The sequence below is a fragment of the Spodoptera frugiperda genome, chromosome 29, assembly GCF_023101765.2.
Source record: "Spodoptera frugiperda isolate SF20-4 chromosome 29, AGI-APGP_CSIRO_Sfru_2.0, whole genome shotgun sequence".
Classification (NCBI taxonomy): Eukaryota; Metazoa; Arthropoda; class Insecta; order Lepidoptera; family Noctuidae; genus Spodoptera; species Spodoptera frugiperda.
The window spans coordinates 8,833,235-8,847,477 of NC_064240.1; the positions used below are offsets into that span (position 1 = coordinate 8,833,235).

General features: G+C 33.4%; 1 protein-coding gene across 1 annotated transcript; it reads left to right on the plus strand.

The window, feature by feature from the left end:
- The first annotated feature begins 1,163 nt into the window (after positions 1-1,163).
- Positions 1,164-13,035, plus strand: LOC118268369 (uncharacterized). The gene is made up of 6 exons (XM_035582831.2): positions 1,164-1,262; positions 2,737-2,970; positions 6,137-6,330; positions 10,410-10,534; positions 10,906-11,081; positions 12,430-13,035. Exons 2-6 carry the CDS (start codon positions 2,782-2,784, stop codon positions 12,880-12,882), a joined length of 1,137 nt encoding a protein of 378 aa, XP_035438724.2. The 5' UTR covers positions 1,164-1,262; positions 2,737-2,781; the 3' UTR covers positions 12,883-13,035.
- Positions 13,036-14,243: the final 1,208 nt, after the last annotated feature.

The window sequence follows — 14,243 nt, forward strand, 5'->3', positions numbered from 1 at the left end:
AAATAACATCCGCATAATGTCCGTCTTGTAGATTATTTAAAAGTATTAGACGCGTCTTTTTTATTTTTTTTTTCGGATAAAGATTCTAAAGTTTCGCGATACGTCATTTTTAGGTAGGTACATTTAATACATAGAAATCACGTATTTGCTCCCACTTCCAAACTTTGATTCATTTTATCTAAGTGTTGTTATCTTATAAGAATTTTAAAAAAAGTGACTAATATTTCTCCATTACTTAACTGACGGACTAAATAGATTTTTAAATTTCATATCTCGTCAACCCTATTCTGTTCAGTTCTCAGAAACATTTTCATTAAAGTTGCTCTAAGAAATAATTATAATTAATTATATAGTGAATTTATATAATTCAAAAAGTAACAAGCTGTGTAAAAAGCGAACATAATACAGTTTCATGCCAATTATTATAACATAATTGGCGTAAAACAACAACATCTTCAAAATAATGATCGAAACAATAAAAGTGTTATTTTCTTGGAATTCCTTGAAATAAAAGAGATCTAACGTTTCCTTCGATGCTTCGCTAGCAATTTTATTGGAAAACTATTATCATATAAACAGCAATTTAAACTAAAAATATATTATACAAAGAAAATATTTGATTGTTTGTTTGCTTGTGTGGACCCGAAACTACTGGATATTTGGAAAACTTATACACACTCTTATATTACAATATTCTTACAGAGTAAGAACTCCCTCCAGAGAAACCTTTTTTTTATTCGATATAAACTAATGCTTGACTACAATCCCACCTGATGGTAAGTGGTGATGTAATCGTTGATGGTGAGGTGCACTAGTTTCTTAAGACCCTATTCACTCTAGACTTAAAGACACCCACATTGTAATCGGATGGAAAAACCGCAGCAGGCAGATTGTTCCAGTCTCTCGATGTACGCGGAATAAACCTAAATTATACACAGGCAAAGCTGCGCATAGAAAGCTAGTTTACAATAAAAATAGTTTAGAATTTTCCAGAAGAAAATATTTAATAAGAACCTGTATACATATTGTCATGGTTTTGCACATACTGATGTATGGCCATGGTCATTCATTAGCATGCTTTGGTCAGTGACCACGAAGAAAATCGTTCGCTTTCCATTGTTCATGGGCATATAAGGTAAGGGGGTTACTCGGTGTTTGCATTTATTGTTTGACCTTGACCAAGGAAGGGTAACGTTAGCGTGCTTGTGTATATTGTTCAAAGTGATTCTTGTTGCCGTATTCTTCTTTTAAACGGTCACAAAGTGAGTATTATTTTTTGAGAATTTTAATACCCTTATGATTTAGCCCAGCAAAAATTATTGACGGGAAAGGGGAAAAGGAAAAGGTATGTAAGATTCGTAGCAATTGGCGTTCCATTATTTCTGCCTGGGAGACAGGTGTAAAGTTATGTAATGTATTATTTTAAGATAAATACATAATTATGTCCTTTTATGGTAGTTCAACTGCACTTCAAAATAGATAGTATATCTTTATTTATTTATATAGAGTTGTCTTACTGGTTAAAAACAACGCTGAATCAAAGTCGTGGTCACTCATCACCAATATTTGGTCAAGATTCCCTCTTTCCATTCACGAATCTTTCGAAAACATATATATTTTAACATAAATGTTGTCCCTATTTACATAAACAAGAAGAGTTCAAAAGCTGCTTGAATTTCCATTTTTACTTACCTTGTGAAATTATACGTCTGGCTTCCTTTAGTTCTGCTTCTGTTAATCTAAAGTCAGACAGTTTGACTTTTGATGTGATGAATAGCACTCATATCCTTAAGATAATTTTGAATAAAAGGGAGAAATGATTCATTCATCAACGCCTACTGAGTTTGTTTGGGAATCTCAGAAACTGATGTTTGTGAAAGCTAAAGCTCAAATTATTATATTACTGTGAACAAGCTCCTAGAAATAACTTGTTTCATGTAATATTTATATTAAATGATTCTGTTATATTACCTATATTCATAATTATATAATTTTAGCAATGTGAAGAATCAATGTCTTACGGAGAGATAACGTCATATCTTTATTTAAAATTAAGTCAACCACTAACTTACAAATTATAAAGGAATATGGGAAGAAAAGCCAGGACTTAAAATTATAGGCATTTAGCAGAAAATGTTAGAACCTATTTCCTAAGATTTTGTAATACGGTCACGGAGTAACATTTAAAAGTTTCGTACCGTCTTTTGTCTGCCCATTCTACCCCTTTATAACTCATAATTGTATTATTAAAAGTTTCTCAAGCAACATTTTTCTCGTACATTAGGCAATAACATAATTGGAAGTATCTGTTTAGTCTTTTGAATGAGTTTCATTTATTTTGATAGTCCTTTGATTCAAAGAAATCAGTAATTTCCAAATAAATATTACTCTTTTCAAATACAGCTTTCATTAATTTATTTGCGATCTAATATTTGAGGTTATTTACATCTATCAAATTATATTGTATACCTATACATATTTAGTCACAGATAGGTATATATACATTCTAATAAAATGTTAATGTTTTTGTATATAGGTCCCAGTGTCACGTCATTTTATTCAGCAGATACAAATTTTATCACCGCACAATTTATTCGTTGAATTATTAACGAGAATAGCCACAATTATCATCCAATATCTAAGGTATTGGATGATATTATCATACACGAGTATTTACTGATGCATATTACAAGGAATGTCTTTTACGAACGTATCTATATATAACTTTCTTTGCAGAAACGAAGCTCTTTCTATCGTTCAAGAAATGGCAAAAGTGAGGATATGAAGTACGTGACAATGCGTTCTCTTCAGTTCATAGTTATATCTACGTTAGCTATTTCTCTATTCGAGGGGTGTCATGCCGAACAGAAACAACCTGATCCAGACTCGTATGTAAGTCAACTGATCGCCGATTTGTGGTTGGAAGGAGCTGAAGTCATCAGGATTATATGGCGAGATTGCTCGAAGAAAGTAAGTATTTTAGAATATACTGTTTTTTTTTTTAATAGAGACTTAGTCTGTTCATATTTAGTCGATTTAATGAATAATGTAATAAGACGTTCACAATACCGACGCAATCATTGTTCACTGACAACGTTTGACGAGGATTTATCTTACAAATGCGATGATTTTTGTTTATCAACAACGTCTAATTATATCTAAATATGTTTATATGGGGTGACTTGTAAAAAAGTACGATCACTAATCACCAGTCACCCTATAGAAGTGCATCCTATATATAAATAGCACAATATAGGATCCGTTCGTTATATTAAACTAACTCGGCAGCTTCTTCCTTTAGCAAAACTATTTTGAGATAATAAGCCGTTTCCTTCACGAGGCGCTGTGTAACAATAACCGTCAAGGAATATCGTTCTTCGTATAATGATATCCTTATGAAGCATACAGGCTTTGCAAGAACACATCAATGGTCAACATGTTAGATTTTTCTTTCCTTAGTGGTCTTATTAGCTTCTGGTATTACATATGTTTGTTATTTTGTTTCTTCTCTTGCTTTTGAAGTGTGAAGCTAACAAAATGTTCAATCTTAAATCTTACACGAAGTTAAAAGGAATTTATAAGTACAATGGTTTCATTGTAACTTTCGTGAGACATACTAAATTATTTATTATGTTATAACATAATAATTCATTTACAATGGTTTCATTTTGGAATCATGAAATATAGCAAAATCATCACAGAAACTTAATGATTATAAGAAATGTAATATGTAGATAATTATTAACTAATAAAGGGCATAAATTCGCTAGAAGTATATAAGATTCGTAGGAATGGACATTCCATTCGTAGGAATGGATACATTTTATTCATAGAACTGTCTTTAACCTTATCACAGTAAACATTTGAATATAAGAAATGATTGAATTTACGAAATGTTTTATTTTTATGCTTTACAAATTTCATTAGAATACTCAAATATCCTGTCTTTAAATTATTTCGGGGATATTTTTCCCAAGATCTTTTCTCATTGATATTCATTTCTGAAGTAAATTTAAGTACGTTCATGCTTAAGTAGATGTTTCCATTATTAAGTTTATTTGTGGACATTAAACAAAATCCTTAGTCCGTCCACGATGATACCTCGCATAAGCCCACAGTAGCCGTTCGAAATCGCTTTAATCGGCTTTACTGGCTGGTTTTATAAAATTATATAGAGATGTATACTTTAATTTAATGATATTAAAAAACTGTTTTGTTGTGATAAAGCTAGGTATCATGTTTTTTGATAATAATTACATACATAGATACATGTCGTCACGCCTTTAATCCCCGAAGGGGTAGGCAGAGGCACATTATGGTATGTAATGCCACTGTACAATGTTCACCCACTTTTCACAATTTATGTTGTAAGTCCCATGTGTTGGTGGTGGTGATGAGACTATTGCCATATACCGGGCAATTGTCCAGACTCCGTGCTACTACTGAGAAATTTTCGAAAAACCGAAAAAAGCCCAGTAATACTTCGACCGACCCGGCCCGACCGAAAAATTAAAATAATTGTAGTGTTATTTCTTTTAAAAAATATGTGTTTTTTCAAACACGAATGGGCGAAGGAGTATTAATTTCACATCTGACTAATTACGAATATATGGATTACGAAATCTTTGCACTAGATAAAATTAGATAACGTTACCTACTATTAAAAGTCCTTTCCACAGCTTTGTCTAAGTAAGTCTAGTGCGTACTTAGTAAGTTGAGTACTAAGTACGCACTAGATTTACTTACTAAGCTTGCGGTATGTATTTTAGCTTATAAACTTGAGAAGTAACTTAACGTACCTATATGTATAATACCCGTGAGATTACTGTTTCTATTACAAAGAAATGAATCGCTAATTTGAGAATAAATATTTTATGCGAACAGGAGATTGTAAGATGCCTTGCTTATGCTACAAGTTCATAAGGACCTGTGTAGACGAGAGACTTTTGTATGTAATAAATATTTCAGGACTGTGAAATACATTGAAAACATACTTTTTGTTCATATATTTTTTGTGTTGATTTTTTCTGACTGAATTGGCTGGACCGGTTCTGAAGAGACTTTTATTCGCATGCAACTGATGGACTAAGGACTAATTTAGGCTGCTTATATTAGTCATAAAACCCGTAATTCACGCGAGCGAAGCCGTGGACATTAGCTAATTTATAATAAAAGTGGGATATCCAATACCTCACAAAGAGGGCTAAGAGTACCTCACAGTTGTTGTTGAGTCAGACGTATCTCTGGTCTGCGCAGGTCGCAAACGTAGGCTTAATAAGATCCAAAAGTTTAAAAGTCGAAAACACGATACACGTTTTCAAAGTTAACGTTCCTTTAAATATTCTCATTAGGCACTCGTGTAGGTAGTCCATAATTAGAATGTTGTTTATGTGATAAGTTAGCAGACAGTTTTTTAACAATAATGTGTAGGTGAGAAGTTAAAGTTATCTAGACTTTCTCTAACTTTTAAATAAAGAATGTTTAAAATTTAAGAAACTCATGTTTAGCGCGTTTTTAATAAAATATACCTGAAGGGTATGTCAATGTCATGGTGGCCCGAAGGTTTAATAAGCCCACTTCTCATGTATGAGAGTGTTGGTTATGGCAAGTACCAATGTGACTTTTTCTGAGTTATGTACTTTATAAAATAATTGAGATACTACTGAAAAAATGGTGAAAAAAACATCGTGAAAAATCTGGGCTTATTATTTGTAATAAATATAAGGTATAAATTATAAGTATAAAATCGTTAATCCGCATGAGTAAGCGTGGTGATTAATGCTCAAACCTTCTCTGTGTAAGAAGAGGCCTTTGGTCAGTACTGGCCACTTATAGGTTGTTGATGTAATGTTAAGGTTATTTTCTAACTTTTTATCATTAACTGTAGAAGTTATTTTTGTTCATCTTCATATATCATCACAGTGTGGTGACCACATTCATGCTCATCATAGAAATTATCATTTAAGCCATGTCTTACTGTGTATTGTATTATGTAAGTTCTACCACAGTCACTATCACTGTAATTCATTCAATACCATTTCATTCTACCACAGTCACTATCACTGTAATTCTTCCAATACCAATTCAGATTCAGTATCATTTTACACCCCAATTAATACAAACAAATATTCAACAGCTGGTGGACGTGAAGGACGTGATAGATCACAAGGAGTACTTCCCGAAGTTCGTTAGATGTATGAAGAGGAAAACTCTGAGGGCTCTCGACCGGTCGTTGACCCCAGACGTGGTGCCTGTAGCCGATGGTATCAACTTGGTACGGTTCGAGCTCGTCGACCGATCCGGCAATGTTATGCCTGAGAATGAAACTAGGTAAGTTTGTAAGCCGTAAAATATATTTCTTTAGTTATGTATGTCTGTGTTTTTGTAATGATTATTTTTGATGTGAAGTCTGATATATTTGTTTTAAAAACCGTCAGAAACCTGGCTCTATAGACTCCATCTATTTTTGTAACTTGTAAAACCCAAAGCACTTTATTCACCGTTCTAGTGACTTTACCAATCCAACAAAATGTTCGTGCCCAGAGAATGCAACCTCATTATTTTAATCTACTAGGCAGACTACAGTTACTCAAAACTTATCATGATAACACATTCCCCAAGACTTTTGCTTATACGCAGAAACCCCAAGATACCCGAACCCGTTTTGTGAAAACTTATTCCCCAGTAATTGGATTGGAGATCTGATAACCGTGCCTTCGCGTGAAATAATTGTATTCAGGCACATTTCCTTAGAATTTATAGGGATAACGTAATGAGAAATATTCATGTAAGAAATGTAGGTGACCAAGGTGTTTGACCATAGGAATAGATGCCGATCAAAAAGAGTTTATGGATATTTACCTTGTTTATATATATGTCCAATTATTGATTGGAAAAATGTATAAGAGAAATTGTAAACATGTATTTTTAAAAGAGTAACGAATGGAGTTTCTTGCTCGTTCTTCTCCATTCAAAGCTACACTTTGGAACGAGCACCTAAGTTATTTGTTGGACTGACAGATTATTATTTGTTTTTTTTTTTTATTTATTGATATTTCAAACTTACCTATTTATGGTTAAATTGCAATGAAAACATAACTGGTAAAAATCCTAGAGTAGAATAAACAGTTAAACATTTTCGCGCGTAATCTTTAAGGCAAAAACTAATTATAAGTTAGTCATATGCTTAGTGTCTAAGTCAAAAAATTAATTACGTTCAGAATTTGACGCCTGTAATTACATGTCATTAGATTAATTATGTAAATACATGGGTGGGTAATTAAATAATGTTTCCAAATTCAAATATTTAGATTAACCAATGGCATCGTGTCATTGAAATTATTAAATAACATCATGTTCGTTAGTCCCTGACGTGATAGGTTGGGCAGTATTCAGGTAGTACTTTTTGATGGTACTAATAACTTAACTGGTTAATAGGAAAAAGTATTTCTGCTTATTATACTCTTACAAAAATAAAGGTAAATAACTCCTAATTACTTTATGTTTATCCTATCTATTTTTTTTACATAAACGTTATCCTATATTATGATTTTCACCTGTGTCGTGGATACATTTACAAACATACAAAGTCACATAGAGAACCGAATCAACAATTTGTGGATCACACAAGTGTTGCTCTGTGCGGAATCTAACCCGCTACACGTTGCGCGGCAGCCAGTTGCCCAGCTACCGTGCAGTCAACTATGTATTACCTATGTAATGTAAATAATCCAGTCATCACAATATTTTTATGTTAGTATACTTATAACAACGTACTAAGGTGCAATTTAAGCTTGAAATGTCGAACAAAATCTTCGATCGTCAATCGTTTGTAGCACACAAGTCAGGGTAATGACCCCGCGACGATTCCTCAACGTCATTCAGTCCGTGTGTCGCATAAAATTGCGCAACAAACTCCTATTTCGTTGTTGTGGCGAAATTCTACACTCAATTATAATAACAAAAACGTTATTACCCATAATGTGGACGTACTTTAATGAGTAATTGTCTACGTATGTTTTATAATAAAACCAATAGTCCAATGGTTCATTGGCTAATTGGTTGCTATTGCCACAGCCAAATCAAGGGGTTTCTGGTTCGATCGCTGTGCTATCTCGTTGAAAGTATTATTGGCTTTTCAGTAATATGAAGTCTGAAATACTGCTAACTAAGAAATATGTAAACAAAATCGAAATAGAATTTCGATACAATTGTCCTCACTAATCATCAAGCTTTCATGGACTTAGAACTAATGCACACTTTGCAATTGTAATTACACAGGACTTGCATACGCATGCTAACTGTGCATGTAACCGAAATAATTGCTCACCTAGTGTGGGACTTGCTGGTTGAATACAGACATGTGTGTAATTAAGCAAACTGCCTACTGTTGCTGGAGTAGGTGTGATAATTGGAATTTCTCTTGAACTTGACTGCCTCGTTGATCAAATGATTGTTAGTACTGGGGTGAAGGTCCCGGGAAATCCAAGTGAGGCAAAGTATGGTTATGGTTTTATTGGTTTATTGAAAAATGTTCAGTTAAAGCATGTTATTGAAATTGAAATATTAATAAGAACATTAATATTTATTATTCTTAATATGTCATTAATTATTATTTTGCCTAACAGTCGACTGAAGAGGACCATTTAAAAAACCAGCCAACAATACAAATCAAAAACAGGAAAACAATAGTTGCCATAAAACTAGACTTTTGAAATATAAAACTTTTCATTCACGTTTACCGCAACAAACGAAACACGGTAATTAGTGTTTGTCAAAACTTGACCGCTGCGCCGCGCCGTTAGCAAAAAAAAGAAAAATCTGTCAAAAACAGTTCACTATTTCGCAACATGCATCAGAAAATCTGTTAGCGTCCGCCATTTTGGATTTTATATGACATCATTCGCAATTCAAAAAAGCAACCGAAACGTTTTTACTTTTTGCTGACTTTATAAAACTGACGAGTTATTTATTATGTTTTGAAAGTTAAAAAATATAAAATTATTTAGGTTTGTAGATTTGCTAACTTTTGGCTTCCTATATTTAGTAAAATGGAGTTTAGAAATACTATTAAACACTTTTAGAATAGAATTATAAAATCCCTTCACTAAACTAAATTGTTTCCATTAAATTGTTTAAGTGCTTTCATTTGTTGTTAGATATTCATGGTAAGGAACTTTGTAATTTATTTCAGATTAAATTGCTACAGAAAATAGTGTTTACTGTTTACTCCTGACATTTCAATTCCAGAAGTAATTTTAGGTTATACGGAAAATTTACTGTTCTTAATCTGGTAGAGAAACCCTTTTATTTTACTTAGTAGATATTTTTTTATGAATCAGATGTAAATGTAGTATTTGTGATGGTCGGAAACTGGTTTAATCTCATATAGTAAAAGCCAATTAAGGAATAACATATTTAACAGAGACGAGCAAACTATCTTACTCTTACTATCTTCTCATCCAGTCAGCCAGTTTTATACAGCATTATAATAAAAATACGACCAAGCTATTTTGCATTGTGTGGGCAGCTATTACAATAATACCTACTGAAACCAAAGTCTTCGCATATTTTCATGATGCCCCTTAGTAAATAATACGGTACATTAAATATTAGGGATATATATCATGATTCGGTTTCCCGGAAAATTTATACGAAAAGCTTCACGCAAGCGTAGGATGATGTGTATGACCGAAAATTATGCTACCGTCAACTCTGCCGGTTGGACGTATCTTGTATTAAATCAGAGAATTTCTATACATAGCCTTTGTATATTTCAGTTATATTTAGATACAGGAAAACTTTGTTCTTTTTGTACATTTATAAGATAGAGAGATGATATTTTCGATTGTAATCTGTAACAGATGGAAAGTCAAAAAGATTTGCTTTTGTAATTCGATTTGGGAATAAAGAGACGTCAAATTCGTTATGAATAATTTTTCACCAAATCAAAAAGTTTTCTTTGATCTTAAAAAATGATGATAAATAATTTTACTAAAGTCGACCCACACTACTTTTTGTTAATATTTTTATTATAATGAACAAGCATTTTTGGACTCCAAATTAATTTCACCAACGAGTTCCATGCTTCTGCGAGCTTCAATATTTTATTTTATTCTGACATAATTCTGTCATATTTTAAGCCATCAAAGGACTGCGAAACCCAGTGCATGTGTCTGGCTTCCATTCTCTTTAATAAGGACCTTTGGCCTAGAGTTATTAAAAGAGAGGTAACCGAATACTAAAATGTTTGAAAGTAAAATAATTATACTATGTAATAAAATTCCGAAAAGTAACTGGGGGATGGCATATTCTTTATTCAGTAAATAAAAATCTTTAGGCTATATAGACTCTGTGACACCGACCGTTAATACTTTTAAACATTGTATTAATTGTGTCCCCTTTCACAGTACCTGGACAGAAAAGGAATTAGAAGAAGGTGAATGGCGTACACTCGCAGTTCAAAGAATGGCCAAAGTTCTCAGAACACACGTTATCAAGTTCGATTTTGACGACGGAAAAAGTATTGACAAAGGTTTGCATTTATTGTTATTTAAATTAATTCATTCAGTTGGCTTTGCGACGTTTGATTGTAATAGATCGTTTGCACACGATCAATTACAATTAAATAATAGTTGATTATACAGTTAGATGTAGCTCTGATCTAGATGCGAGGAGCTTTGTAGTCGATTTTCAGAATAATTTAAATATCGAATAACATTTTGGGATCGAATCTTGTTTAAATGAAATTCATAATACAACAATTTGACCTCAGTTCGATCGACGAACGAGACCTTTTGGAAATATGACACGCCTGTCTAGCCCTTAGGATAAAACATTAATTAACGTATATTTTCATAGTAGTAAAACAATCACGATATACAACAAATAATAAATCTTTCACAGTTGAATACCGAGGTCGACGTCGTCATCAGATGATGACGATGATGATGTTCGGCATCGTGTCCATCGGCATGGTCCTGGTTCCTATGGGCTTCCAATTCCTTGCAGTCTTGGGAGGAAAAGCGCTTTTACTTGCTAAAATGGCGCTCATTCTTGCTTCCATACAAGGACTTAAAAAGGTAAGCATCTGCATTGTTCGATAACATAAGATAATTAATTATAGGTGTGTAGGTGTTTTTTATAGTAATTATATTAACAAGCTTAGCATGGAAAATTGAATAAAAACTCCTATTAAATTAATCCTAATTATAAAAATATTAACAAGAATATCTAAAAATCTTTATATGGCGTGATTTAATATCGCCGGTTAGCTAGTTTTACACATAAAAAAATAAGGGAATTTACTACAAAATTTACGAGCTTCATAAACTAACGTAAGACTTTAATAAGGTTCTATTTTTATATCAAGAAGCACATGGGTATAACTCTTCATAACATTCTGTTAGGGTGAAATTCTTGTAAGTAAGCTCACATAACTTAATTAACTCCTAACAACATAATGATATCACAGGAACAAGGAACTAGTATTAACACAATCATACAATAGGGATGATGACACGGTACGAGTATGAAAGTTAAATATCGTCTATCAGTTACATATTGGGAAAATGTTAGACACATATTTCTTTTTCGAAATCAGAAAAGATTGAAATGTTTAAATCAACATCGTTGAGTATAAAAACATACTCAAACGTGAAGTGACAAACATAATACATTTCACGGCTGAACCGTGGGGTTTTTCTAAACTCGACACACTCGAGGGGTTTTCCATATTATCTACACTTAGCATATGGTGATATTTTTGACCGATATACTGTTGAAAAGTTTTGATTTCAATTGAAGATGAAATCGATTGCTATTGGTTAGTCTCGCTAAAACTCGAGAATAGTTGAACTGATTTGGCAAATTTTAGTCTTGAATTATTTGTAGAAGTCCAGGAAAGGTTTAAAAGGTTAGAAAATAATGTTTGAGGCGGTACAAAGTTTGCTGGGTCAGCTAGTCTATATAGGTGTATAAATCAATTGCTGTTCTTTAGTCTCGCTTAAACTCGACAACAGCTGAATCGATTTGGCAAATTTTGGGTTTGAATTATTTTTGGATACCCAAGGAAGATTTAAAAGGTGAGAAAAATATGTTTGATTCCGTACGAAACGTCATTTTTATTCTTCTACTTTTTATTCCAATATAAACGTGTCCAATAACACCACTTTAGTCATCATCCCTATTAATAACTAACATGAATATACCTACATAAAAGTATTCTCTTTTAGGTAGACAATCATTATGATGGGTATCATGACCGGGGGAAGGTATGAATTCCAATAATCCAATCTTACTTCTTTCTTAACCTAACAGATAATAATAACATAGTAGATAATATTAATAATATTAAAAATCACGTGTAGGCTTTAACGCACATTTACTAAAATCACCCGGGGTAACCCGTTAACAGATGTTCTGTTCCAGATCGCTTCAAGTCCGGTGAACTACGGGTTTTACCACTCCTACCCTTATGACTATTACGAGAAGAGGAGTCGAGACGACTGGCCCCCTCCTGGGATCATGCCTGGGACACCCCCACCTGCTTTATCCGTGCACAACCCTTGGACTGACACAGAGATCATAAAACGTGATAGAATTCACATAGCTACTGATAAAGAACTTAAGTCTAAAAGTCCAGAAATAGTGACGTGGAAACCTGAAGTATCGAAGACTGTCAAGCAAGAAGCAGAACCGCGATTGCATCCAATTTACGCTGGACCCTCAGATGTGCCAGGACCTATATTCACCGCTATCGACGCACCAACTCCTTTGGCCGATTTGACAACGCAACCTGGAGATGTGCAAGCCGACTACGCAATCGATCTGCCGTTCAATCGATTTCATTTTCAAAGTCCCACTACTGTCGTTTCAGCTTGATGTGTTTGTACAACTGTTTTATGCCTTGTATCACGTTGTTAGAGGGATATTCTCTTATATAGCTCAAGTGCTGTATCCCAATAGACATGTATTTTATGCTAATTACTAGTGAAAGTTAATTGTATGTAGTAGACAATAAAGTCGATGAATGTTTGTTGCGATTTTTTTTATTAAAACCTAACACAGCAATCTGACCACAGTCAATAAGGCCACACTCCTCATCCTTCAAGTTTCTCAAAACTTATTAGAAAAGGCTACACTTTACACATTTCAATTTGCAATTTCACTATAGAAAGTAAAATATGTAATTCGATCTGAAAGTAATGACACACCATGTGTACACTGATCTTCAACGCTCTCACAATCTAAGTACACAAACCTAAAATAGGTTTCAAACCCCAAATTAAATTATGTTTGACTATGGTAAAAAGCCAATTGGAAAAGCAAACCATTCCTCTTTCACGACGACCGCAAACTATCTGAACCTTCATACATATTCATTGAAGTACCTATATGTCAACAGAGAAACGCTAGCTGAGTCACGTAACTGGCAATCAATGTAATCACAAGCTATTTCCTTGTCAAAGGAAGCAACGGCCGCGCCTTGAATACAAGCTGGGTGGAGCTCATCTATAATTGGTAGTCAGACTCCTAAGCAAACTGAATATGAACTCATACGTCATACGTGTGCATAAACACCAGCGCAAGCTGAGACCTGATGCGTTAAAAGTAATGGTATTACCATGTCTATCTCATTGATAGTGCTATAAAACTTTAATATTTGTAAAATGAGATACTTCATCGTATGAATAGAGATATTTGTATTCAATTGTCAGAGTGACTCTAGGCTATGATCTCTAGACGAATAAATAGCATTTACTACTGCATTGGCTACTGCTTATTGTGGATTTTTCATTTCATTTTTTTATAATGTAGTAATATTCTCCAGTTACCTTTTAATATTATCATCGTAAGAAACAAGACAATTGCTCAAAATTTTTACATAATTATAAATGTTAGTATGATATTCTACAGGTTACCGGGGCTCCGGCTCAAAGCAGCAGAAGGAACGGGGTGGTTTATAGACAGTAAGAGTCTGTCACTACCTTTCGCCTCACCAAAGGTTGAAAAGGAGAAGTAATTCTTGATCATCATCACCATCAGCCGAAAGACGTCCACTTCTGAAAAAATTATGATATTCTGGATCATTGTCAGTCAATCATGGCCAGTAGGTTGTAAAAGTTCTACTAATCTTCTAAACGCCTACAACTTACAAGAAAAAAATAGGTTCAAGATTGGAAGGAAGCAATACAAAATATAAGTAATAGATAAAAGTTAGCATCCAATAAATCATGATTGAA